Genomic DNA, 24,061 nt, shown 5'->3' on the forward strand with positions numbered 1-24,061 from the left:
TTGGCAGACCATGGTGTTTAAGGCCCGCACCTTCAATGTACCTTGAACCAGTTAGCAGATCCTTATGCAATGACCTCATCATTTCAGCAAGTCTCATGAAGATCTTGTGCTGTTTTAGGCACTTTACAGATTCAAAGATTTCTACAACATATGAATCTGTAGAGGTCAGAAAGTCTGCACATTTAGTCTGAACATTCAGCATTGTTGCTTTACACCCATGTGTGAAACATAGGAAATCAGAATACCCCCGCTTTAAGTTGCTGAATACTCTGATACATTCAAAGCAAACATGAAAAAAACAGGTTTTAAGTCTGGATACTTTATTTTATTAAAAGAGTAACCATTAGATGTTTATTACAGTGATATAACAATGTAAGTAAGAATCATTTTGTCTCAAACTGCACAGCTATAGATGTTAAACATAATTTAGGTACAGAATTAGTTCTGACTGAGCAGACTGAAGAATCTGTTGAACAAAAAAGCAAACACAGAATTTAACTCCAGTCAAGCTGATTGAGTTGATTAATGTTTTCTCTTCCTCAGGAGTATTTATCCAGAGTGAGGCAGAACCACGCCACACAGCTGTTGCTACTAATCAAGAGGAAATGTATTTCTGCTTCATTGGTTTTAATGAATTAAATCAGTTTAACACTTTTAATAAGATCTAAAGTCAATGAATAAAAATAAATGCTTAGTTCAACTTTGAAGTGAACTTTGAAAGTTTGAAGGCGGTTGTTTTAAGTGCACATTAAGTGAGGACAGAGCAAACTTCAACCTGCTGAGATGATGTTAACACTCTGTCTCCGGTCTGTTTGTTTGAACTTGATACCTCCTGCTAGCTGTAGAAGAACATCCTGGATTTGTTAGGACAGAGACACCCTCTCACTTATTCAGGAGCCTTTGTACCATGTGTGATTACAATGAAAGTTCATTTAAGTGACAGAACTCATCCTGAAGTAGTGCTATCATTGTAGGGTCATTTCCCCAGGCCTCTCCCTTGAGAGGAAAACCGTGTAAGCACACACACAGATCAGGATGAGAGGAGCAGACGGACACAGGGAGGGAGATGGAGCGGGGAAGCTGGGGGGCTCCAGGAGTTGCCTGATTGGTGGTTTGTGGAGCTCACAGCTTGGCATAGTCCTTCAGGATGACCTCCAGCTTCTGACTCAGCATGATGTTGCCTCTAACCTTCAGCTTGCCGGAGAAGAACGCCTGAGAAAACAACAGAGACACACATGAGTGGTTCCTCTTTATTTCTTCCAAGAAAGCACAATGTCCCCTGATTTCTGGCTGCTTAGATGTTAAGCTGTTTTTCTGGAGCACATGGAGAGTAAACAGGGGCAAAGAGCCTGCAGCTTCTACTTCTAACAAATAAAAAAAACAAGAAGCCAGGTCTGGAGCTAAAAGAGGACATGGGACCACAGCTGCTGAGAAGTGCTGCAAAAATTTCTCCTCATTGGCTGAAGTGAACTGCGGAGACAATGCTGCGCTCTTCTCCACTGAAATCAATCACAGGATAGCGCTTCTGATGAACCTGGATGAGAGCAGCACCTCTTCTTTTTCTTTTCACTCTCTGAACTAATCTTCCTCCTGCTGCTCCTTTTATTGTCAGGAAAGCCCGGAAAGGACTCAGCCCAGGGGATCTTCAGCACATAGTAAAGACTGCACACACACACACAGGCCTTGGATCAATACTCAGCGCTCCAGGAAGCGTATAAATTCTGTACAGTGATGGCCGATCCCTGTGACGGATGAGATGCTTCAGACATAACAAGTAGAGTCAATTGATTACTCCGCTGAGTGCTTTCTGAACTTTGTTTGATAGATCACTGCGTCGCGCTCTTCCTCTGAGATCAGGAGGGAAGTCAGAGCGGACAGAAGGGCTCTTCAGAGATACTCCGACTCTGATTAGGGTGTACAAGGAGTCATTTTGGTATTGGAAAAAAGACAAGGTATAAAATATGAGTCCATTTACACCAAAGTGGGTGAAAGGCAGAAACACTCGAGCTCATGTAAGAACGAACATGCAGAAGAAAAGCTTTTAACCTGGTGTGGAACCAGGCAGCAACTCCAGTGCTCAAAAATGAAGCCAATGAGAGGTCATAAAACGCTGCAGTTCCTCCACTGTCCACTTAAGGTTGACTCCAAAAACTAGCTCCAGCATTGACCATTGATACACAATTAGGCTGTGTCTCAATTCAGGGGCTGCAGTTTCTGTAGGCTGTAGACTTTGAAGGACCTGGCCCTCGTAGCCTGCATAGACCACATAGGCTAAACTGAATTGAGACGATCTGGTCTACGAAGCATTTTCTGTTTGTCACCCTCAACGTCACGCAGTGGCGCCTGTCACCTGTCAGGCTTACATTACTTTTCAAAACCACGTAAACCAAAACCTCACATTTGAAACAGGATGATTTTTACCATTTTTTACTATGCCTCATTATTATTATTAATATTATTATTTTCTTTTTTGATAGAGTATAGAACCACCATTTACATGAGAGTAAGGCAACATCATACATTTTCAACATTTGAATAAGTGCTGGGGGGATGATAGATTTAAAAAAAAGCGTAAAATACAAGCTTCTGAAATGATTAAATGTCTTTTTTGAATTCCTTGTAAAAAATAATAAATAAAAAACACCTAGTAACTTTTTTTTCCCAGAGAATTAACATTTATGAACATATTTTTATATAATAATGAGAAAATGTATAAAAAACTGTTTTTCTTCAGTATATTACTTGAAAAGAGCCCAAACAACACAGATTTACACATTCTTTGATGTTTTAGAAACACAATCACAAAGTTGTTGCCAGAAATCCTTCATGTCCGGTAAAACAGGACTCTTTTTGGAGTTCGGCCGTGTCCATCATCCTCGGCGTTCACACGCAATGGATCTTGGGATACGTGAGGCTACGAAGGATTCACCGAAACCGTCCTTTGCGGCACCCAAAAAGGAAGCCGGATTTGTCGGCCACATTTGAAGGAGCATTTGAAATGGGACAGCCTTCGATGCACCACTGTGACTGTAATTGGTCTTCATATTCAGCCTTTGTAGGCTGCAGCCCCTGAATTGGGACACAGCTATGATCTAAAAAATCTTTCTTCTTTTTTTTTTAAGGCAACAGAACACATCCTGCTTTTTACTGCTAACTTTTTCAGCCAGCGTGGTGTTGTCATAGGAACTTTGAGTCTATCGGTGCGTTCCATTTTGTACTTGGAATTAGGAATTTCTATGTTCTGTGTGGGAACACCCAACTGGAATTTCCAACTGGGAAGTCGGAGCATCCACACCACCTCCGAGTTCCCAGTAGGAAATTACGACTTCAGGGGTAAACAGTAATTAAGCTCCTGTTATAGTCTCTTAGAATTGTCACAATAAATCAGTTGTATGCATAGTATTATTTGATGTTTATATACATATATATTGCTGTTATGGCAAGTTTTTCCAACTTGGCAACTGGAACGGTTTATCTCGGAGATGACGTCATTCCCACTTCTGACTTCCCAGTTCCGAGTAAAAATGGAATGCACCATTTCTGCCATAAATCAAAACAGACGGCCCAGACAGGACAGGGAAACACTAAGAAATAAACTGTTTCAGATCTGTGAATCACATTTTAGATCATGGATTACGAACAGGCATAAAGGAGAATTTTTCAAGCTCACTTAGAAGGTTCTCCAAGGGACTTTAGGCTAACGCTGCATTAAGGGCGTGGCCAATTCTGTCAAATAAAAGCTTTAAACCAAAGTCCATTTTACAAGCAGGAAGTCAGCAGCTGTCACCACAGTGCTCCATCACTCCTCTTTAGATGCCAATGAGTGATGTCACACACAACACAAGAAGCATGCAACAAATATTCTCTGCAGCTGAATTCTTCTGTTTTACCTTCTGAGGGTTGAGTTTCCCCTGCACCACTTCCATGAAGTCTTCATCTGACACGGTGAAGGTCACGTCCGCCTTCCCGCTGTACGGGCCTTTGTGTAAGGAACCAGTCCCATTCTTCAGATCAATAGCTGAGAGAACACCAGCGAGGAAACAAAGAGTCACAACAGAGGAGAAAAACGAAAGACTCAAACACTTGACAAGTGTTTCATGGAGTGCTCACCCTTTCATTCAGATCTCACTCCTGTTTGGATTTATTGTTTCAAGTTTTAGTGTTTTGTTTGAAAGCCTGTTGGCAGCATGTTAACCAGGAATCTTTTGCTTAAACTCAGGGAGCTTAGTAGGTTTATCTCTGTCTAAAACTGCAAAAGCTCAAGAGATGGGGCCACCACTGCTGCCTGTTTCTGATTGGTCCGATCCTTGCCCCTTTTTCCCTCTTTTTTTCTCTTCTTTGTAACAATGTGCAGCTGCAAGCTTTAAAAACAATTTTCTGGTGATTTTGCATCGACACAAGTGGATCAAATAAGCGGTTCGCTCCAGAAAGTTGGATCCAAATCTAAGTTTCTCAGCAGAGGCCCCAATTTCTCCCCACTAGCAGGTAAGATTATGAGTGGAAGAATAAAATTGTAGACTGAGGAGAGAAATTTGTTTTGAGGAAGTTTGAAAAGTATTGAAAATGATTTATCTGACAGCTTGTTAGCTGCACATCAACTTGCAGAATATTTGTACAGCAACTGGGGATCTTTAGGAGTGAGGGTCTAAATAAAGCTCAGAGGATCCAGTGATCGATATGTGTATGAACTCTGAAGGTTAGGCTTTGAGAAAACCTTTTTTCCGATTGGTCAAAATAAAATCCTGCAACAGTCGGACCAGTTATCTTAAAAATTGCAGCAGTGAACCATTTTGCAGTTACAGGATAATAAAATAAACAGGCCTCATTAAACATGATGAAAAGGAAATCAGGCTTTCTGTTTTTCTACTGTGACACCAAACACAGAGCCTGTCAGCAGCCGTCATTCTTGTTTTACAGAAAAAGAAGAAAAGCTTCCCCTAAAAGTGCAAGTTTCCTTCTTCTCTTGTTTTTATAACTGTGCTTAAGGAACCTATTTCAACTCTAAAGCAGATTAAAACCATCTGCAAAAAAATCTGCTGCCTTTTAAACGGCCAGCAGATTTTTTTGATTCATATTCAGGGGTCTTAAATCCTCAGCATGTTGATAAAACAGTTTTCCAACCCCGGTTCCTCTGAACAGTCGGAGGTTTTTTAACCCAAGTTGCAGAACACAGCGAACTTAATGAAAGGGCTGCTCTGAGCAGCAGAGTGGTTTCACTTCTGACAGGAGGTACGTGGTGTAAAAATTCAATCACAGCACCAGCCCTGACCTTCTCACCGAGCTCATGTGGGAATCTAAACGGCGCGAAATGACAGATGAGACTTAATCTTCTTTGTGAGTTTTTCTTTTAGCAGGAAACTTCAGTTCATCAAAGAAATGCAGACAAACCCCTTTTCAGGAACTTGACAGCGCTCCCCTCATGTTGGAGATTCCCGGGGGTTATGTGCAGCAGGTTTAGGTTTTAATTTTTCTAATATGATTAATAAATGCTCTTTATTCTGAGGGAACTCTCTCTTGGCTCCCTGTGCAGATTAGCACTTTATCTCATCTCAGGTTTTTGTACTTTTTTCACATTATGAACCTTCCATTGGATCAGCAGTTTGATGTCCTCGCTGTCTTTATTACCTCAGCAGAGGAGGTGATGTTGGCGTTTTCTGTTTGTCAGCAGGATTAGGCTAAACTGCCGGACACATTTTCATACAAAGCTGGAGGGAAAACTAATAAAATGTTGTATCCTGATCCCAAATGAATAATCAGAGCTGAGCTGATGACTCTTCAGTAAGTCTGAAACACATTTTAACAGGGAACAGATCCACACATGTGAAGTAGTTTTCCCTGCAGACGGATATCTCACAGAGGCCTTGGTGGTCTGATCTCTCTAAGTGCTCTGCTGCTTATTTTCCTGTGGTTAACTGTGTCAATGTTTTGTTATGCAGCCTCTCTACGAAAAGAATCTCCCCTTGAAGAACACTTTAAATCTGAACTGAAATGATTTTTTATTTCTCTCACAGTGCAATGGCATTGAACAAGTGGTGTGTTAAATAAAGCATCAAGAGCACTTACTCCACTCTGCAGAGCTCTTGCCGTCTTTAGTGATCTCCCAGCCGAACACAGCGTTCACCTTTTTCACCAGCTCTGAGCCCAAGTCTTTGATACGGCGACCGATCTCTGCAAACACCAGCTCACTCTGAAGGCCTGCTCCCTGCAGGCAGCAAAGGAGAAATGTTTATTTCAGGGATTCGATCAAATCACTGATTATGTTTCAAATGTGCCGGGCTAAACAGCCATATGTGTTCAATTTTAAATTGATTAATTGGAGATCGGATCAAAACAAATTTTCTTTGTTCAAAACAACTTTTTACTGAATACAACGCACGAGGTAAGGTATTTGTCAGTACAGTTGCATAGCAATACGGTTTGAAACGTGACATGAAGCAAATGTTGTAGTAGTCAGGTATATGTTAGTGACATTAGCAGCTCAGTGCTCTGAGGTATCTGTAGGCTAATGTGACAACACCCAAACACCACCACTGCAGAATAAAAGCTGCATGTGGGTTGGAATGAACATTATCACAAATTGTAAAGCCCCTGTGTTAGCCTTTAGCTCAAGCTGTATCACTCTCTTGTTTCTTCTGCTATTCTGTCCTTTTTTTTGTTTGACTGTTAGGCTCCTGTGTCCACTATCACTACAAAATGAATCACAGAAATTAGTTTAGCAGAGAAAAACACAGGTTTCTGTGTTTAATCTCTTCTCACTGCTAAACTTCTTGAGCCGGTGTGGTGTTGTCATAGAGACCTAGACGTGATGTAATCAATCCCGTCCTGGTTGACCTGGCCTGGAAGCTAAGAAGTAGCAATTTAAAATAACCTGTAACCGACAATATAGGCACTGACAATCTAATTTTAAAGTGTGGATTACGATCAGGCATTAATCTAGAAGGGAGACTTTTCAAGATCATTTTTAAACTCCTCACAGTCCCTTTAAAACATGGTTTCATGCATTCATAAACATGAAAGGATGAAGTTTCTCAAACATTAAAAGTGGGTAGTTATTGACTCCACACATTTCCCTGAACATATACAAATCAGCAACCTGGCCCAGGGAAGTCTGAGCCGATGTTTTCCTAATGGAGCGTTTTCAGACCGTCTAACCTGAGGGAGATTCTCTGGAGAAGCTTCGGGTGCTCCATGTAAATCCACGTAGGCTCCAGACAGCACAACAGCATCAGTCTCCTTCACCTATAGCACAGAGAAAAGCCTCACTGAGAATGACAGATGCAGAACACTTACAGAGGAAAAGCACAGACCCATTTGACCAAAGGTCTGTTTGAATATGTAATTTCATTACACTGAATTTAAGGGACTGACTTTGCACTGGATGTGAATCCTGTTGCCTTCCTTCCACATCTCAGTCTGTAGAGACTGCCCTGGCTGCACTGGCTTCACAAAGCGAACCTGAAAGGGAGACAGAGTCAGAGAGGCTGCTTAAGCCTGAAGTGTGGGTTAGACCTGTTGTAGTAATGAGGAAAAACAGACAGAAATGAGGTGCAGGCACATGATACAGTGAACAGAAATGCATCATTAGTCCTAAATAAAACCAACTGTCTGTCTGATGATCTATGTGTTGCTTGATGTGACAGATTCCACAGGATCATTGAGTCACATGTGTCGTGTACCTTGATCGCCTTGAATCTTGAGGGGTCATTGGCAGCAAAGTGCTTGAGGACATGTCTCGCAGCAAAGCCGAATGAGCACAAGCCGTGCAGGATGGGAGCCTTAAAGCCTGACCAAAGGGCATTTTAAGAATAGATGAGACCAAAATGCATCGTTTGACATCAAATCCTACAGAAAGTTTAGTTTTGACTGGATGAATCTGGATGACATCTTTAAGGATAAACAGCATAAAGAGGCGCTCTCACCTCCCATAGCAGCAAAGTCAGGGTCTATGTGGAGAGGGTTCCAGTCTCCGCTCAGACGGTACAGGGCCGCCTGTAACCACAGGGGAAACGGATATTGTTTAGATCTATATCTAATTCATAAACCACTGAACTTTCCTCACACAGATGTGGAGTGAAATTAAATTATTATGAGGGCGGTAGGAGAGATACCTAAAATAAAAATGGCTTTGAAGTGATGAAGTCGTTAGAATCTCTCAGAGGATTCAGTTTTTCAGTTTCCTCTGGTTTTAATTTCTGCTGCCTCTTACAGTCAGCATTTCTTCTTCTAAAACGATTTTCTTAAAGGCACAAAACAATATGTCCTGTTCTCACCCACATCGTCAATGCCAGTGATTTATCCTGAAACTTAAACCCACACAGATGCACTCACTTGGTCTTTTGTGGTGGAATCAATCACCACAGCATCTGGTGCTCGATTAGGTGGAGGCAGAGCAGCCTGGAGGAAACAAAAAATAAATGAAACACGTCAAAAAGAAGGCAGCGTTTACTTATAGTGTCTCTTCTTGAGCTTTATGTTTGAGTTAAACTAATAGAGAACACGAACCTTGGCTTTCTCAGACGCTCTCTTCCCTCCAAAGCCTCCGGCTCCGACCACAAACACTGAAAACTGGTTAAAACAAATCAGCTCGTCGCCATGGTAGGTGTTCACTGTGAAGCAGCACAAATGTGGCTTTTAAAAGCATATCTGAGGTGGCAGACGTGCTCAGTGCAAATTTTAAATTTTTGTTTGGTAAATTCAACAGAAACAAAGAGAAAAAAACAAAGCGGTGAATCTGCTGCAGTTCATTTCAGAGTGAGACCTCCTTCACTGTTTGCTTATTTATAAATTGGGACTAATTAACGTCACCTCTGATGAAATCCAACTCAACACAATTTAACATCATGACATTAAGTACAATAACCACGGTCAAACTAACACCTGCTTCAGCCACATTTGCTCATCACAGCACATTTATAGTTTATTTAGAGCATGACAAACGGCCCACATGGAAAGAGACTGTGAAGAAACAATTAGCAGCTGTCACAAGGAATCTAATCCACACTCCTTTCACCGTACGGCCTGGTTAATTTCATTAGGGCCAGTTGGAAACATAACCAAGCATAAAAACAAACAGAGCTGCCTCTGCAGGACGTTGAGCTGTCTCAGACACAAATAACTTCACTCTCACTCACTAGGAGGAGAACAGAAACTGACTGCTTCACTGTGAATAAAGAAATTGCATGAAGTTTCTCCCTCTGTGAATCCTCAGGGAACCCCGAGCCTCGTGTTATTTGTTTTAAGTCGGATTAATTATAGATCAGAGTGGTTCTAAGACCGTCTTTCTCTATAGAATTGTCAAACAAAAATAGGAGCCATTCTCAGTCCATTATTTCAGTCCCTGCAGACACAGACTGAAAATTAACTCATTAATTCAGCCCGAGAGACAGCTTTCAGGAAAAACACACATTAAAGTGATGATATGGAATAAATACGGTGTATGCTACACAGAGTGAAACTCACCATCCAGGAGGATGAGGGCTCCAGAGCCTTTGTCCAACACGTCTGCTACAGTGGCCTGAGAGATCAGTTTACCTGAAGAGGTATTACAGCGTGTTAACATAAAACACTCGCATAAACTATACTATTGCACAAAGTTCCTTTAAATAAGCTGAAAATCAACTTTAATACGAGCCTCTTTGGGTACACATGTATGATCAATAAGTCTGAGAAAATCTGACAGTTTTACAAACCCCAAAAGACTTTTACACATTTTGTCCTGCTACTGCTCACTTTTCAGGGATTACATGCCTCACCTTCAGAAATTTCAATTGTCCTCATCTTACATAAAATCTAGATGGGCTGAGATTTGAGCCACTAGAAACTGAATTCCAGAAATGATAGTGAATTTAAGAAGTATAATTTGAAATTTGATTTAACATTTTAGCATTACTGAATTTATTTGCTTTGAAATTGTGTTTAAACTACTTGAAAATTCAACTTTTTGTGTTCCTTACATATAGGGATGGGTACCAAATTAGGTACTTTTATAGGTACCAATCGAATTTTGTCAAAAGTACCAGATACTGTTTCACGTAAAATCAAAAGGTGCCGTGTTTAGGTACCTAAATGCATCCTTGTGACAGTAAGGGAGTGTAGGCTATTGTCCATGCTGGACATGAACACAGCATTGCAAGTTTATATATTAAAGAATAAATCTGCTAAATTAAAAAAAAAAATTAATACTTTATTATTTAACAAATTGATATTTTTTACCACATAAACACCAAAAAGTACCAAAAATTGGTACCGTTGAGTACTGGTACCGATTGCCAGGTACCAGGCATCAGTACCGTATCGTTTTGAATGCAAAAGGTACCCATCCTTACTTACATACAAAAATACACAATCAGTTTCAGTCTGAACCATTCAGATTCAGTTTTTACATTTCAACTTCAACTCAGCATGGCACAACCACTTTGTCATTTGTGTCCGTAAGAAAGAGTGACTGAGCACAGATTCACAGAAATTCTCTTTGCGTCCACAAATACTCCTCTACAGCCTGTGGCTGTATTCTTCACCTGAATGGGAGTGAAGAGGATGGCACCTTTTCCATGACGCCTGGGGGACGGAATAATCAGGTTTTTTTGAAACTTGAGTTTTCTCAGACATGAGGAGACCTGAAATCTGTGCTTGATTACGTAGATGATGTAATAGTCGTGCTGTGCTAAACTGAAATAGAATTTTGTATTTTTGTATTTAAAGAATACAGAGAGTTAAAATGTTTTAGTTGTTTGAATACAGTTTTAAAGCAAATAAATTCAGTTTCATAACATTAAATTCATTTTCAGATCATGCTTTTAAAAGTTTTTGGTAACACAAATCTCAGTCCATTGATTTAACTAAAAAAAAATTAAAAACACATTTTAATGCATCAGCGTACATATATAAACTCAGAAAAATACCCTTTGATCAAATACCAGTCATTTCTTGGAACCAACTTTGTTCAAAGCTTGATCATCAAAAATCCAAGTTGTCATGAAATACAATTCCAAATATTCAATTTTCAATCAAAATTACTCTCCGTTAGAGACTGATATATTAAAACTGAGACTGCATAGCTAAGTTGAGCTGAGTGAATTTAGAGCTGAGTTGAGTTTGGAGCCATGATAAAAATGAGAAAGATAAACAGGTCCAAGAATGATCCAGACATACCTCAACATTACAAGGTCACACAGTTCAACATCTATCAGAGCTTAAGAGGTACACCGGCTGAGCATTAAGAGATCCTGTTTTATAAAGAGGCACAAAAACAGCCCCACAAAACCTTTAGAGGGACTCAAAGTTGAAACTTAATCACCTATTAAACTCAGACTGGCCTCTGTTTTATAATGTGTTACATCCAGCTAAATGAATCCATCCTTTTAATCCCCTCGTTTTTATGTTACATCCACAGTAATTACATTAAGTATTTATAGGCAATAAAGTGGGTGTATTTAAATGGAAACAGGAAGGATATACCTGAAGTTGGTAAAGGCTTAAAGAGCTCAAGATACTGCTCTCCGTGCAGCACCTGCACAAACAAGACAAGACGACTGTGAATGAAGCATGAGAGCTGTGTGCTGCAGTGCTGTGTGAAAAATATCATTTATACAAAGAAGCAAAGGTTCACACAACAACCTCCTCACATTCAGCTTTATGACATGTTTTATCATTAAAAGGTAGTTGTTTTCTGACCCGTGTCAAATCAATGTTGAGTCCAGGGACTGAGCTCAAGCCACCCTCCATCATGGCCGCCTGAGAGGGAATGACCCCAAAGGTGGGGAGGGCACCGAAGTCTGGATGGTTCTCATACAGGAACCTACAGAGAAATATCAAACCATGAAGAACCTCAATGAAAACACACTCTCTTTTTAACAAGGGTCATACTCACCTTAGGTGGTCTGGATCCTGAGTGGACATGCCGACCCCCAGAGCGTAGAGGATACACTGAACATGGCTGAAGTCGAATGTGGTGGCCGGTATCTTTTGACCCACAGCTTCAGCCTGATGAGAGAGTGGGTGAGGATCTTTAATTATTCAGCTTTTTGTCACAACAACCTGAAGGTCAGAAACACTGTCTGCATTCAACTGTAAATCCAGACTTTAATATCTTAACAGCTATTTGATTAATTACTGAATAAATTTTGTACTGACACTCACAAGCATCAGAAATAAAACCTGCTGACTTTGGCAATCAGATGACTATTAATTTGGCTCCAATACAAGGCTGACATTTCTGTTTGCAAAATGTAACAACTGTCGCAGAAGGATTTCATTTATTGCCATCTTAAAATTACATCTTTATTAGTCTGATACTTTTCTGATAAATATCTAAAGAAAAAAAACGCATCAATACACAACCTTCCTGAAGAATTACATAGTTTAATAGTAAACATGCAGAACTGACAGTTTAGAATAATCTGTATTATTTTGTTGAATAACAGTTAATCAGTTAGCATGTGGAGATCATCACACATTTTTTTGACTTAATACATCTACATGGATAAATTATATTCAAATATCATAGAACCACTGTGTATGATTTCCCCCTGAATGTTAATCATGCGCTATCACTGTATTGATACAACATTTCATTAATACTTTGTGTGATGTATCTAAATAAGGACCTTCAGAAAGCTTTGTAGTCAGATTGATGTCTCTGAAAATACTCATTTCAGCCTCAGTCTGAAACACTTCGACACAACAGGTTGAACCCCCAAGCATATCGGAAGCCTTCTCCACTGTTACCATGCTCTAAAGTCAATGCCATGAGAAATGCAACCATCTAAAATGATGAATCATAAAACATTGCCATATTTTTGAACACCAAAATTTACCTGGAAAGTTTTGAAGCAAAAAATATCCAATACACAAACAACTCTCATGTGTGTCTCTCGTTTGATTCTTGTGTGACTTCTCTGGAGATTCACCCTGGTGTTGACATTTAGTACTGACATTCAATAATGTTAGCAAAATATGAAGAGACATACTAATCTAATAAAAATAATAATCCTCTTTAATGTCAGTGTTTTAGCACTGCCATTATGAGTCATTATGATCATTTTAGCTTGCCAATGTTGGACCTTTATTCAAAGCACCAGTGTCTAAATAACACAGATGCAGTGCTTAAAAAAATAGGAGCTGCTGGCTCGACTGCAAACCTATTAACTTGTTATGAAAAAAAGAAAAATTTAAGAGGAGCAAATGAAGAAATATCACAACGGCACCCTTGTGTGTACATGAGCTTAATAATACACTCTATCTCATTTCTTAAGGCTGCAAAGAAGAACCTACATGGACATGATTTGGAGGCCAATAAAAAACTGTTTATTTACTCTGTTATCAGCAGCAATCCTGAGTTTAAAGACCTGTGAGGTCTTAGAGAAAAAGACAAATCAGCAGTTTGTGGAGGTACTCCTGGGCCTGCTCAGACCGTCTGTAAGTGATCAGCACCTTCTTAACACAGATCCTGAACTTGGCCAGAAATAGAGAGATGTTTGATTTTTGTCTCTGCGCTTCTGCTAACGAGCAGCTTGATAATGAGCTGGAACTCGGCACAGTAATCAGGAGGTAAGTACTCCAAGTCATGAAGGCTTTTTAGAGCTCAGGAAGGTGGAATCCTTAGTTGTGTTGTAAATATTTTAAATCTCTAACTTATCTGTGCCTGAGATCTGTGCTGGAGCCTCCTCAATCATTGAAGAGCTTCAGTGAGACGCTGAACAGAGAGTCAAGTCAAAAAGTCATTCATTAGTTAAATTATTTACTTATTTAGTCATTGTCTTCTATCTATTATACCTCTCACATTTTAGTAGGGTTTAATTATGTCACTTAATACCTCTTTCAGGCAATGGTTTGAAGAATTATTAAAACCCTTTTTGCAGCTGCAGCCAAAAACACTTATTCATGAAGTGAAGCGTCCCCAAAAGCCCTGTATTTTCAATTGTTTGGAAATTTTCTGTTTGGATTTACACCATTAGCTCTTTAACAACAGGTAACCTTTGCAAACTCACACCCATTTTTTAAATCAACAAAATGAAACAATCTGTGGCCAAAGTATCCATCCAGAATATAAGATCTGCTGTCCCAATTACACGGCTCCTTTCAGGCACCTTCATTGAGAAATATCACCAAATTTTAAATTTCCCTGTGGACTTACAGCCATATTAGCAAAAGGTATTATTTCTTATCACATTCATAAAGGTAATGTGTCCTTTTTCAGGAACTAGAATTCAGTAAAATATGTAATTTTGCTTCCTTCATGATCCTTAATTGGTGATCTCAGTATGAGCAGGTTAGCTTTTCTTTACTCTTATTTACATTTGCTTGAAACTTGGACGTCGACAAACACACCATGAGAATAAACCTGCATGACACACGAGCACGTGTGAATGCAGAGAGCGACGTTAAGTGAGGTAGACTTAATGTGATGTTCCTGATATTTTGCTTCACTTACCTAATTACATCATACAACAAAATTATATAACTGGATTATTAGACGTGTGAGAGGTGCATGACATGAAATAAAGATAAGCAGAGGAGAAGCTCAGCATGAGCACAGCTTGGAACAATATAAGCTCTACATGCAGCGCACAATCACAAGAAAAAGACAGAAAGACAGTGACCACATCATTTGTGTGTACTAAAAAAATACACACACACACTAAGCACACAGCAAAGTCAGCTGAGGACACATCGGTGATGTTTGTCTTGGGGCTATATTATGACTCTGTTCCAAATCTCCAGTCCAGACAGAAAATCACATATATAAACACACAAAAACACAGGCGCACAGAGCTACACACACACCTGCCAAAGACAGAGTGGAGAGGCCAGATACCCAGGACCTAGATCTGTACATCATTAAACTCCCTGGGAACAGAAACATGATGGTTTTGAAGCGAGCACTTTTTTGCTTCTGTCTTTTAAAGTCAGGTAACTCTTATATGGATGTTTTTTGTTGGATTCCTGAAATAAGGTTTTTTACTGACCCACTTTTGAGTTTTGAAGCTTATAAGCCCCCAAAGAAGGTTACTAAAAAATGTTCCAAATGAGAGAAAAGATATTGTCATGGGCTCTAAATGTCAGCACGCTGAACACAAACAAGTGAGAGCGAAGTGTGGATGCTGAACTCGTACCACATGCTGTGGTGCTTTAATAGCCCTGAGTTAGCTTTTCACTCCTAGCGCATGTTCTGCTTCCAAGACCTTGAAAAAGGTTTTTTATTTTAGACGGTCGTGCTGTAAAAAAGTGTGTTTTGTTGCAGGTCATAGATTCTAATGCTGCAGATATCCAAACCCCAAAGCAAAGGCTGAATTCTGTTGGGGGAACCAGGGAGAGGCTGAATTTTGAGTTAGAAACAAAAATAAGGAATTTGTGAAGCACTGTTTTTATTGTTTGATCTCTTTTGAAATCTTCTCAATTTTTGTCTAGTTTGAGCTCATTGTGCTTTTTTGGATAGCATTCAGATATAAAATAGTGTTATTAGATGTTTGTTGTGTCACAGAATAAAACCCGACCTAATTTACAGAGCAGATTTGGACATGTATTAAATTATCCATCCACCCATTCGTTTTCCTCCACTAATTCAAGATTGGTGCAAGCATCAAGTTGACCCTGAGCAAGTTGACCCAGACATCCCTCTTCACAGCAGTGTTTCCAGCTCCTCTTTGGGAATCCTTGGGTGTTCCCAGGTCAGATTAGATATATAATCCCTCCAGCGAGCTCTGGGTCTTCCCTGAGGCCTCCCTGAAGGTGGATGTGGTTGGAGCACCTCCAAAAGGAGGCATTCTTATCAAACTCCAGAACTACCTTAATTGACTCCTTTCAGTGCAAAGAAGCAGCGACTCTACTTCAAGCTCCCTCCAGATGGTCCTGATCGTATCTCTAAGGCTGAAGACAGCCACCTCTTTTCAGCTTCCTGTACCTGCAATCTCATTCTCTAAGCCTGTGACTATGGATGGAGGGAGAGGAGGCAGAAAATAAGTAATTAAAATCTTGTAAATGTGAATGAAAACATCCTTTCTTTAAATTCCTCTCTTCCATCTTCATCTGTGCTGCATTCAGCATCAAGAACATCATCATCGCATGGGGTGAGTCAAAACAAATGAGTAACATATTAACCTTGAAACTGACAGACATATGGACAAATGCATCCCGTCTTCATTCAGGAGATCTGATCTATTATAACATGAGGACAGTTCGGCCACAGTGAGGACGGCGTTCAGTCACCTGTTTGTGCAGTGTCTCAAACACAGATTGACGAAGTCTCACTCCTGCATGCTACCGCTAACTTAGAAGAAAACTGAGGCTGTTTCTGTGGATAATTATTTAATGTGGTACACTAAAACTTGTGGCTAAATGTTTTATTCAACAAAGTCAGCCAAGTGTGAAATGTAACCAGTTCACTTTCTGTTATTCAATGATAGGGAACATGTTGACGTGAGGGAGCAACCGTTGAGGGAGCCATCGCTGCTGCTATTGTACTGCAGCGTCTTTTGTACATGGTGTTTTAAACGCTAATGTGAGCTGACACCTATCTGGTGCGTTGCCGTCTCACATTTACAGGAAGCATCAAAGTACTCATGTATGTTGTAGGAGCTTTGCTGAGGAGGTTATTAATGCCCCTGACTAAATACGATGTGGTGGTATTAAAGAGTCATGAGTTGCCATTTTTGAAACAGTCTGAGATTTAACAGCTCCACACTTCCAGAAGTCATTATCAACCAAGCGTCAGAGTCGCTACTACAGTCGCAGTCAGGAGACATAATGGAGGAGAGGCAAATGAGGTGAAGAAGAAACATGATAGGTGAAAACAAGACATGAGGAGAAGAGGGCGCAGAGATACAGGTAAACACATGATCTCTTTGCACATTCTTCTTTCATTTTTCTTTTGCAAATTGCACATTCTCTGACATCTATTCAGTGCACTATTTTAACTTAAATGTGTATATATTTTGATTCTATTTTGTACAAAGTTCTTTATTTAATATTATCATTATCTATCCATCCATCTTCTACCGCTTATCGGGGGTTGGGTTGCAGGGGCAGCAGCCTAAGCAGGGAAGCCCAGACTTCCCTCTCTCCAGCTACTTCGTCCAGCTCTTCTCGGGGGATCCCCAGAAGTTCCCAGGCCAGCCGAGAGATGTAGTCTCACCAGCGGGTCCTGGGTCTGCCCTGGGGTCTCCTCCTGGTGGGATGTGTCATGAAACACTTCACCAGGGAGGCATCCGGGAGGCATCCTGGTCAGATGCCCAAACCACCTCATCTGGCTTATCATTATTACTATTATTATTATTTTCCTACATTTAAAGCTCTATTTTTCTACTTTAGTCATATTTAATGTTTTTTTTATTCACAAAAATTAGTTGGCGATGGTTGGCGAAATAAAAGCGATTCTGAGTCTGATTACACAAGGGCAACTGCACTCAGGTTATAGATATTTTTCATGGATATAAAACCTTTTGATGCACATCTCTTTCGAACATGTCCCTACAGAGCCTATGCAAACTTGATTTTAAGACCTCACTGATAACACTGAGAACAAATTGGAAAGTCAGAGTCCTGGAAACACTAATTTATACTTTTTATTCCCTTTGAGCAGACTATTGCTTTGACTTCTAATGATTTCAGTTAGTGCATTAAATGAATGACTGGATTAACCAAATAAAAGTAATTGTTCATTAAAGTTTATTTTAGGTTAATGTCCCTGCACACGGAAGGGCATAACGATCCTATCCAAGCCTTTCAACAGTACAATTAATGATGTCTTGTTTCCCCTTTGAGCCCTCTTTCCGAGGAAATTGAATTCAATGATTCTCTGATATTTTAGAGACCCTCTCATACACCAAACATTACTGTTCAGGGAAAAAAAAGACCAGCGGGCACTTTTACTCACAGGATTGATCCCTGAAGCAGACGCTGCAGATGCTAAAGCAGCTGTTGGATTGGCACCGACTTCTCCTTCAGACTCCACTCGAGACAGCTCGCTCACAACTGACTGTAGAGACTCTACACAAAGAGGTAAGAGGTGACCGGTGAGTGAAAGCATGCTGAGCAAGCCATGGAAAAACAAGAAATGGGCATACAAACCCATTTGTGCTCATACTACCAACTTTGCTACACAAACACAGTTTAAGGTAGTTTTTGTGTTCTGACAAACACCTTTATTTTTCCTTCTAAGTCTAAAAATTTGGAGCCTTTGCCTAAACTGCAGCCCTTTGAGCGTCTGTAGAAAAAATACTGATAAATGTGTTTACTATCTGGTTCAACATCTGGCTTGGTCATTCTTATCAGCACATGCAGTATGAGGGTGAATTTTTTTAGATCAAGTTCGTTTGAAAGTTGTTAAACTTTAGAGTTTTGCCGTATGAGGGCATGGCTGACTTGACCAACAGGCAGGTGGTAATTTATTCAAAGCTGAGCTTAACTTATCACAACAGACACATTTTCCTCGTAGCAGGCTGTGTATCTCAAGCATGTTCTGTCCTGCTCTGCTCCATTACTTCGTGTGTGCATTAAGATGAATACATTTTAATATCCAAGTCCCCCTCTCAATGAGATCATCAATCATTGCTAGTTTGACAAAACAATTTCAACATAATGTCAAAAACTATTACCTGCCAACTGACAATGGGTTTCACTGGTTTAATACTAGACAATTTCTGCTCCTACACTCAAATTAGTTCCCTACATAAGAGTAGACACCTGATCAAAAGGTTAAGACCAGATGAAAAATCGCACTGTTTAATTTTAAGAGGGTTCAAGGTAGAGCTTAAAAATGCATAAAGAAAAATGGAAGTCAGACAAAAAAAATGAGAAAGTAATTTTTTGCAAACAGCAGGTAAAAACAGAAATAGGCTGTTGTTTCACAATGTTTCAAAAAAGGATTCAGTAATATGAAGCTCCACCGTACTTGTGGATCACTTCAAAAAGCTGTTTCAGCATATTTGGTGCAAATGTTTCCAGGAAGCTAGAGGGGCTGTTGCTCCAAGTGGTGAAGATGGCTTCACAGTGGGCTCCCACTGTCTAGAAATGATGTCCATTTTTGTAAACTTCCCTCGCCATCCATCCCCAGATCAGGGGAACACGCAGGATGTTCCCAAAGAGTGAGATTATTCCTCTGGAAAAAGTCCTTTGTCAGGTGGGCATTGTGAACTGCAGTGTTGTACTGTTAAGTAACCCAGTCATTATATCACTGTCTCATATTTGGTGCTTTCTGGAAAAGTCCAAATGGGGATTTTTTCTGTCGTTGAAGGAGACAAAGCCTTTGAAGAGGTCCTCAGAGCCCTTCTCTCACAGACCTTGTCTGGTTATTGCGTTGCAGTCAGCACCAGTAACGGCCTTCTTGGGTCGAAGATCCTCACGTGTCTTTACAGACAGCAAATTGGGTCCTCTGGCTCAGCACTGGCAAAAAATTTGGGGGTCTACCACTTCCCTTTTTTGAAGTAATTCAAAATGACTGTCTTACTGCGTTCAACCTCAGCAGCGACGGTGCTTCACAGAAGGTCTTGCTTATGCAGCTCAACAATCCGACCACTTACAGAGAGAGAAAGCTTTTTTGCCTTTGCCATCAGGCAGTCTTTAAAGTGTGAATACCTGACAGAAAATGAAACTGGACCCATATTTCTGTGCAGATTTTGGCTTTTAAAGGCTGTGGTCTTAAACTTTTGATCCACTGATGAGCAGCCCATTTCAACTGTTGGAAATGAACTAACTCAACTTTTTTTTTGTCTCACTCACATTTCTTCAATTTACATTTTGAAGCTCTTAGAACCTTTTTGAGACCCAATAGTGCAAAATGTAAATTTGTGCAATTTTTCAACTGGTCTTAAGATTTTGATCAGGTTTATGTCAATTCTTCTCTCAACTCTTTCTGCTGTAATATTCAAGTTGCTGCAGTTGCTGTGACAGTAATGAGTCTGCCTGTATCTAAAATCAGGATTGTATCAATATTCCTCGACTCTTACCCCAAAGTAAAAGTTTGGAGTCTGTGAGTCTATCAACTGAAAATATGTTCACACCTTTATGGATTCCAAGTATCACCCAGGCAACTATCATAAAACCGATCTTTTGCAGCAAAAAGCTTTAGGGTTTTTCGATCTCACAGACAAAAATATGTTGTTTTTTTCTGATGCTTCACAGATCAGAGTAAAGTAAACAGTATTCCAGAGAGATAACAACACACAGTAAGAATATCAAACAAACACAAAGTAATCTAAAGCAGCAGCTTTGACATTCACATAGGGGTGATGCACATTATCAGGTCTCTTTTCCAACGGATGTTTGCATACTCCAAACTTTGTAGGCGAAGTGGGAACAAACATTGTCAGCTCAAAGAGATAGTAAATACATCCAGCCAAGTAACCCCAGCTATGAATACCTAATCATGTTCACCCAGAATAAATAAAAAGACAAATACAGCAACAAGTGAGGAACAGAAAACTAGATTGCAGAGGCCAGAGGACTAATTGCAGTCACTCAGTGGCAGGCAGTTACAAAGCCAGCAGCCATAAGTCTCTGTTGTAACCTACAAATGATGGAGCACAACAAAGCAATGCTAATGAGACCAACTAGCACCCTGTGGGACTGCCACCCTCGCTCAGTTAATGTAACACCTCCGCCCTTCCTGGAATGTACATCTGAGAGCGTGAGGAGGGATGGAGGAGGTGGAGGGAAACAATAATCAGTGTTTACCGCCATCTTCTTGGAGACCTTTCAGGGAACATTAAAAAGCTTGTTCACACTAGACATTGTGTGTACCTCCTCTTCTCCTCCTCGCTCACTTGATCTCTAACACCATCTTGTTTGTGCACATTGGTACTAAACTCTCTGTAAACACAGAGCTGAGAGTAAAAGGACCTTGATTGGATGAAAATTGAGTTTGCTCTTACAAAGGCGGTCAAGTGGTGTGAATGCGTGGCTACTCAGCTGAACATGTGCTCTGTTTCTTATTTTAAAATCACAATTTCACCGCTTAAAAAGGTGCTTTTAGTGCCAGTGGATTTTTATTTTTATGATAATGCCATCTGTTCCATGAGATATGGACAAACCACCCTTCTTCGTGAGTGCATTTCTAAAATTGGATAAAAAACTGGAACAAATGGCCTAATTTTGTCTTTATATCATAATTATCTAGCAATTTGACATATTGTTGCATTGAATTATGTGTTAATATAACTCTGACCACTGTGTTTGCACATTAGGAGCTCTGATTGGTCAATCAAACTTATACTGATCAGTAAAATGGGATATTATTTGAGACATTCTTGTTTTTTTGCTTTCTATTTCTTTGATTTGAGGCTATCATTTATCAATGTTGACTATAATTTCTCTTTTTTTTTACCTGCTGCTGGGACATCACAACTATAGACACTCACTGGCCACATTATTAGGTACACCTTGCTAGTACCGGGTTCGACCCCGTCTTGCCTTCAGATCTGCCATAATCCTTCATGGCATAGATTCACCAAAGTACTGGAAACATTCCTCAGAGAGTTTGGTCCATATTGACATGACAGCATCACGCAGTTGCTGCAGATTTGTCGGCTGAACATCCATGATGTGAATCTCCTGTTCCATCACATCCCAAAGGTGCTCTATTGGATTGAGATCTGTGGTGACTGTGGAGGCCATTTGAGTACAGTGAACTCATTATCATGTTGAAAAAAACAGTCTGAGATGATTCCAGCTTTATGACATTAGCGTTATCCTTCTGGAAGTAGCCATCAGAGGATGGGTACACTGTGGTCATGAAGGTATACTCAGGTAGGCTGTGGCATTTAAATGATGCTCATTTGGTACTATGGGACCCAAAGTGAGCCAAGAAAATATCCCCCACACCATTACACCACCACCACCAGCCGGAACTGGTGATACAAGGCAGGATGGATCCATGCTTTCCTGTTGTTGATGCGAAATTCTGACCCTACCATCTGAATGTCTCAGCAGAAATCCAGACTCATCAGACCAAGCAACGTTTTTCCAATCTTCTATAGTCCAATTTTGGTGAGCCTGTGCAAATTGTAGTCTCAGTTTCCTGTTCTTAGCTAACAAGAGGGTCACCCAGTGTGGTCTTCTGCTGCTGTAGCCCATCTGCCTCAAGGTTGGACATGTTGTGTGTTCAGAGATGCTCTTCTGCTGACCTCGGTTGTAACTAGTAGTTATTTGAGTTACTGTTGCCTTTATATCAGCTTAAACCAGTCTGGCCAGTCTCCTCTGACCTCTGGCATCAAGAAGGCATTTTCGGCCACAGAACTGCCGCTCTCTGGATTTTTTCCTCTTTTTTGGACCATTCTCTGTAAACTCTAGAGATGGTTGTGCTTGAAAATCCTCAAAAATCCTGAAATACTCGGACCAGCCTGTCTGGCACCAACAACCATGCCACTTTCAAAGTCACTTAAACCACTTTTCTTCCCCATTCCGATTTCTACTGGTTGCAACTGCAGCAGATTGTCTTGACCATGTCTATATGCCTAAATGCATTGAGTTGCTGCCATGGGATTGGCTGATTATCTGATTTATCTGGAACCCCAATTCGAAAAATATTTGGGCTGCTACACAACAGTTTTATAAAAACAGAATTTAATGGTTTACAAATCATTCAAACCCTATATTTAACTGTACATAGTGACAAATATCACTTTGCTTACATGTACCTCTCTATGCTTTTCTATGCTTTTTGCAGACTACTGTGTATGCAAGTCTGTTTTTAACTAGTACCAACCTTGTATACTGTTTGGCTTGGTGGCATCCGTAAAATCACAAATTTTGTCCCACTGGTCCCTAACAGCCTCAGGAGTCATGGGTTGGTTCTTCTGTCTCACAGTGCGGCCCTGAGAACGCTCCCAGCGCACTGTGCACACGGAAACACAAATAAAGAGGTCACTGACCGCAGGGGGAATCACACTAATACAATACCACTGAGCTTGAGGCTATGGAATATTATAAATGCGTGGAGACATTTCCTCTGAAAAAAATAAACAATACTCACATTTACCAATCCAGCCCGCACCAACCTGAGAGAACATGAAACATGATCAGATGAGTAAGATCACAGATATGAAAAGTGTTCTCTTTATAAAACCTAAATCTGTCAATCTTGCTAAAAGTACAACAGGAATAAATCATGAACTTGTGTTTTGAAAGAATATCTTTTTTCTTCTTTTTTTTTACCTCAAACAGTCCTCCATTTTCTTGGCATTGTTCATGACAAAGCCACAGGACCATGGGAGCAACATACTCAGGCTTCAGGGACGCCACCAGATCTGAGTGAAACAAAACATGTACTCATAAAAAACAGCAGCACTCCTCTTTATTGCACATCTGTTATACAACTGACCTTAACAGCAGAGGCGTGCTTCTGTTTCACTGTCTCTTTGGTAGTAAGTGTATATTGTGAAAATGATGCTGAGATTGTTCATTGTAGGCATTTAAAAAAAACTACGAGGGCACGGTCGAGCTACTGCACAGACCTTGAGCTTTTGTCCTCTCAAAATCAAACACACAAGTTTCTGTGAACCCATTTTCTTAAAATCTGAAGAGTATTCATAAGTGAGCCATGCATGATGAAATTATATGCTTTGTTATCATGCTGCTTTTTATTTCTCAAAACATGTTAAGTGCATTTGATCTTTTCAGACCCATCATTAGAATTGACCATAAACTAATCTATGTGATTCATCTCAATAACCTTAAGCTAGAGTGGACAACTACTGCAAAACATGCACTTAACATTATCACTGTTAAGTCAAGTAGAAAGAAAACAGCATTTGAATGCCAGGGAGCACAGAACCAGCTCAAAATCTGCTCTGCATTTTTGTAAAAACTTACTTTCAGATAAAAAGAGCCAAAGCACTTTGAATGTGTGTAATGAAAAAATCATAAACAAGGGAAAACTTGTAATTCCCTGTTTGATCCAATAAAGACTGAACTCCAGACACCATATGTGTGCTCAAAATATCGGTACTCTTCAGTCAAAAAGAAACGTGGTGGCATTCTGTGTCCCTGCAGCTTGCAATGTTTAGCAGGAGGATTTTTGTTGTTGGTTTTTTAGAAAAGCCTGAGTCAGTGAAAGCCAACATATGGA

The 24,061-nt window shown here is 40.1% G+C and overlaps 1 protein-coding gene across 1 annotated transcript in view; it reads right to left on the bottom strand.

Annotated features, from left to right (window-relative positions):
• Window positions 1-318: 318 nt before the first annotated feature.
• The window catches only part of hsd17b4 (hydroxysteroid (17-beta) dehydrogenase 4), a 30,744-nt gene continuing 7,001 nt past the window's right edge, over window positions 319-24,061 (bottom strand). The window contains exons 9-25 of the mRNA XM_074671080.1: window positions 23,149-23,240; window positions 22,967-22,991; window positions 22,700-22,828; window positions 17,873-17,985; window positions 11,870-11,982; window positions 11,674-11,797; window positions 11,458-11,509; window positions 9,460-9,531; window positions 8,503-8,606; window positions 8,329-8,394; window positions 7,920-7,989; window positions 7,677-7,783; window positions 7,369-7,455; window positions 7,153-7,239; window positions 6,064-6,202; window positions 3,891-4,018; window positions 319-1,212 (exon numbers count right to left, since the gene is read on the bottom strand). Of these exons, the coding sequence (XP_074527181.1) occupies window positions 1,123-1,212; window positions 3,891-4,018; window positions 6,064-6,202; window positions 7,153-7,239; window positions 7,369-7,455; window positions 7,677-7,783; window positions 7,920-7,989; window positions 8,329-8,394; window positions 8,503-8,606; window positions 9,460-9,531; window positions 11,458-11,509; window positions 11,674-11,797; window positions 11,870-11,982; window positions 17,873-17,985; window positions 22,700-22,828; window positions 22,967-22,991; window positions 23,149-23,240 (1,598 nt within the window). The 3' untranslated portion in view covers window positions 319-1,122. The remainder of the gene's footprint in view (window positions 1,213-3,890; window positions 4,019-6,063; window positions 6,203-7,152; window positions 7,240-7,368; window positions 7,456-7,676; window positions 7,784-7,919; window positions 7,990-8,328; window positions 8,395-8,502; window positions 8,607-9,459; window positions 9,532-11,457; window positions 11,510-11,673; window positions 11,798-11,869; window positions 11,983-17,872; window positions 17,986-22,699; window positions 22,829-22,966; window positions 22,992-23,148; window positions 23,241-24,061) is intronic.

Source organism: Halichoeres trimaculatus, unplaced genomic scaffold, assembly GCF_033239565.1.
Source record: "Halichoeres trimaculatus isolate MK-OKI-2021-1 unplaced genomic scaffold, fHalTri1.1 fHalTri1_scaffold_5, whole genome shotgun sequence".
Taxonomy (NCBI): Eukaryota; Metazoa; Chordata; class Actinopteri; order Labriformes; family Labridae; genus Halichoeres; species Halichoeres trimaculatus.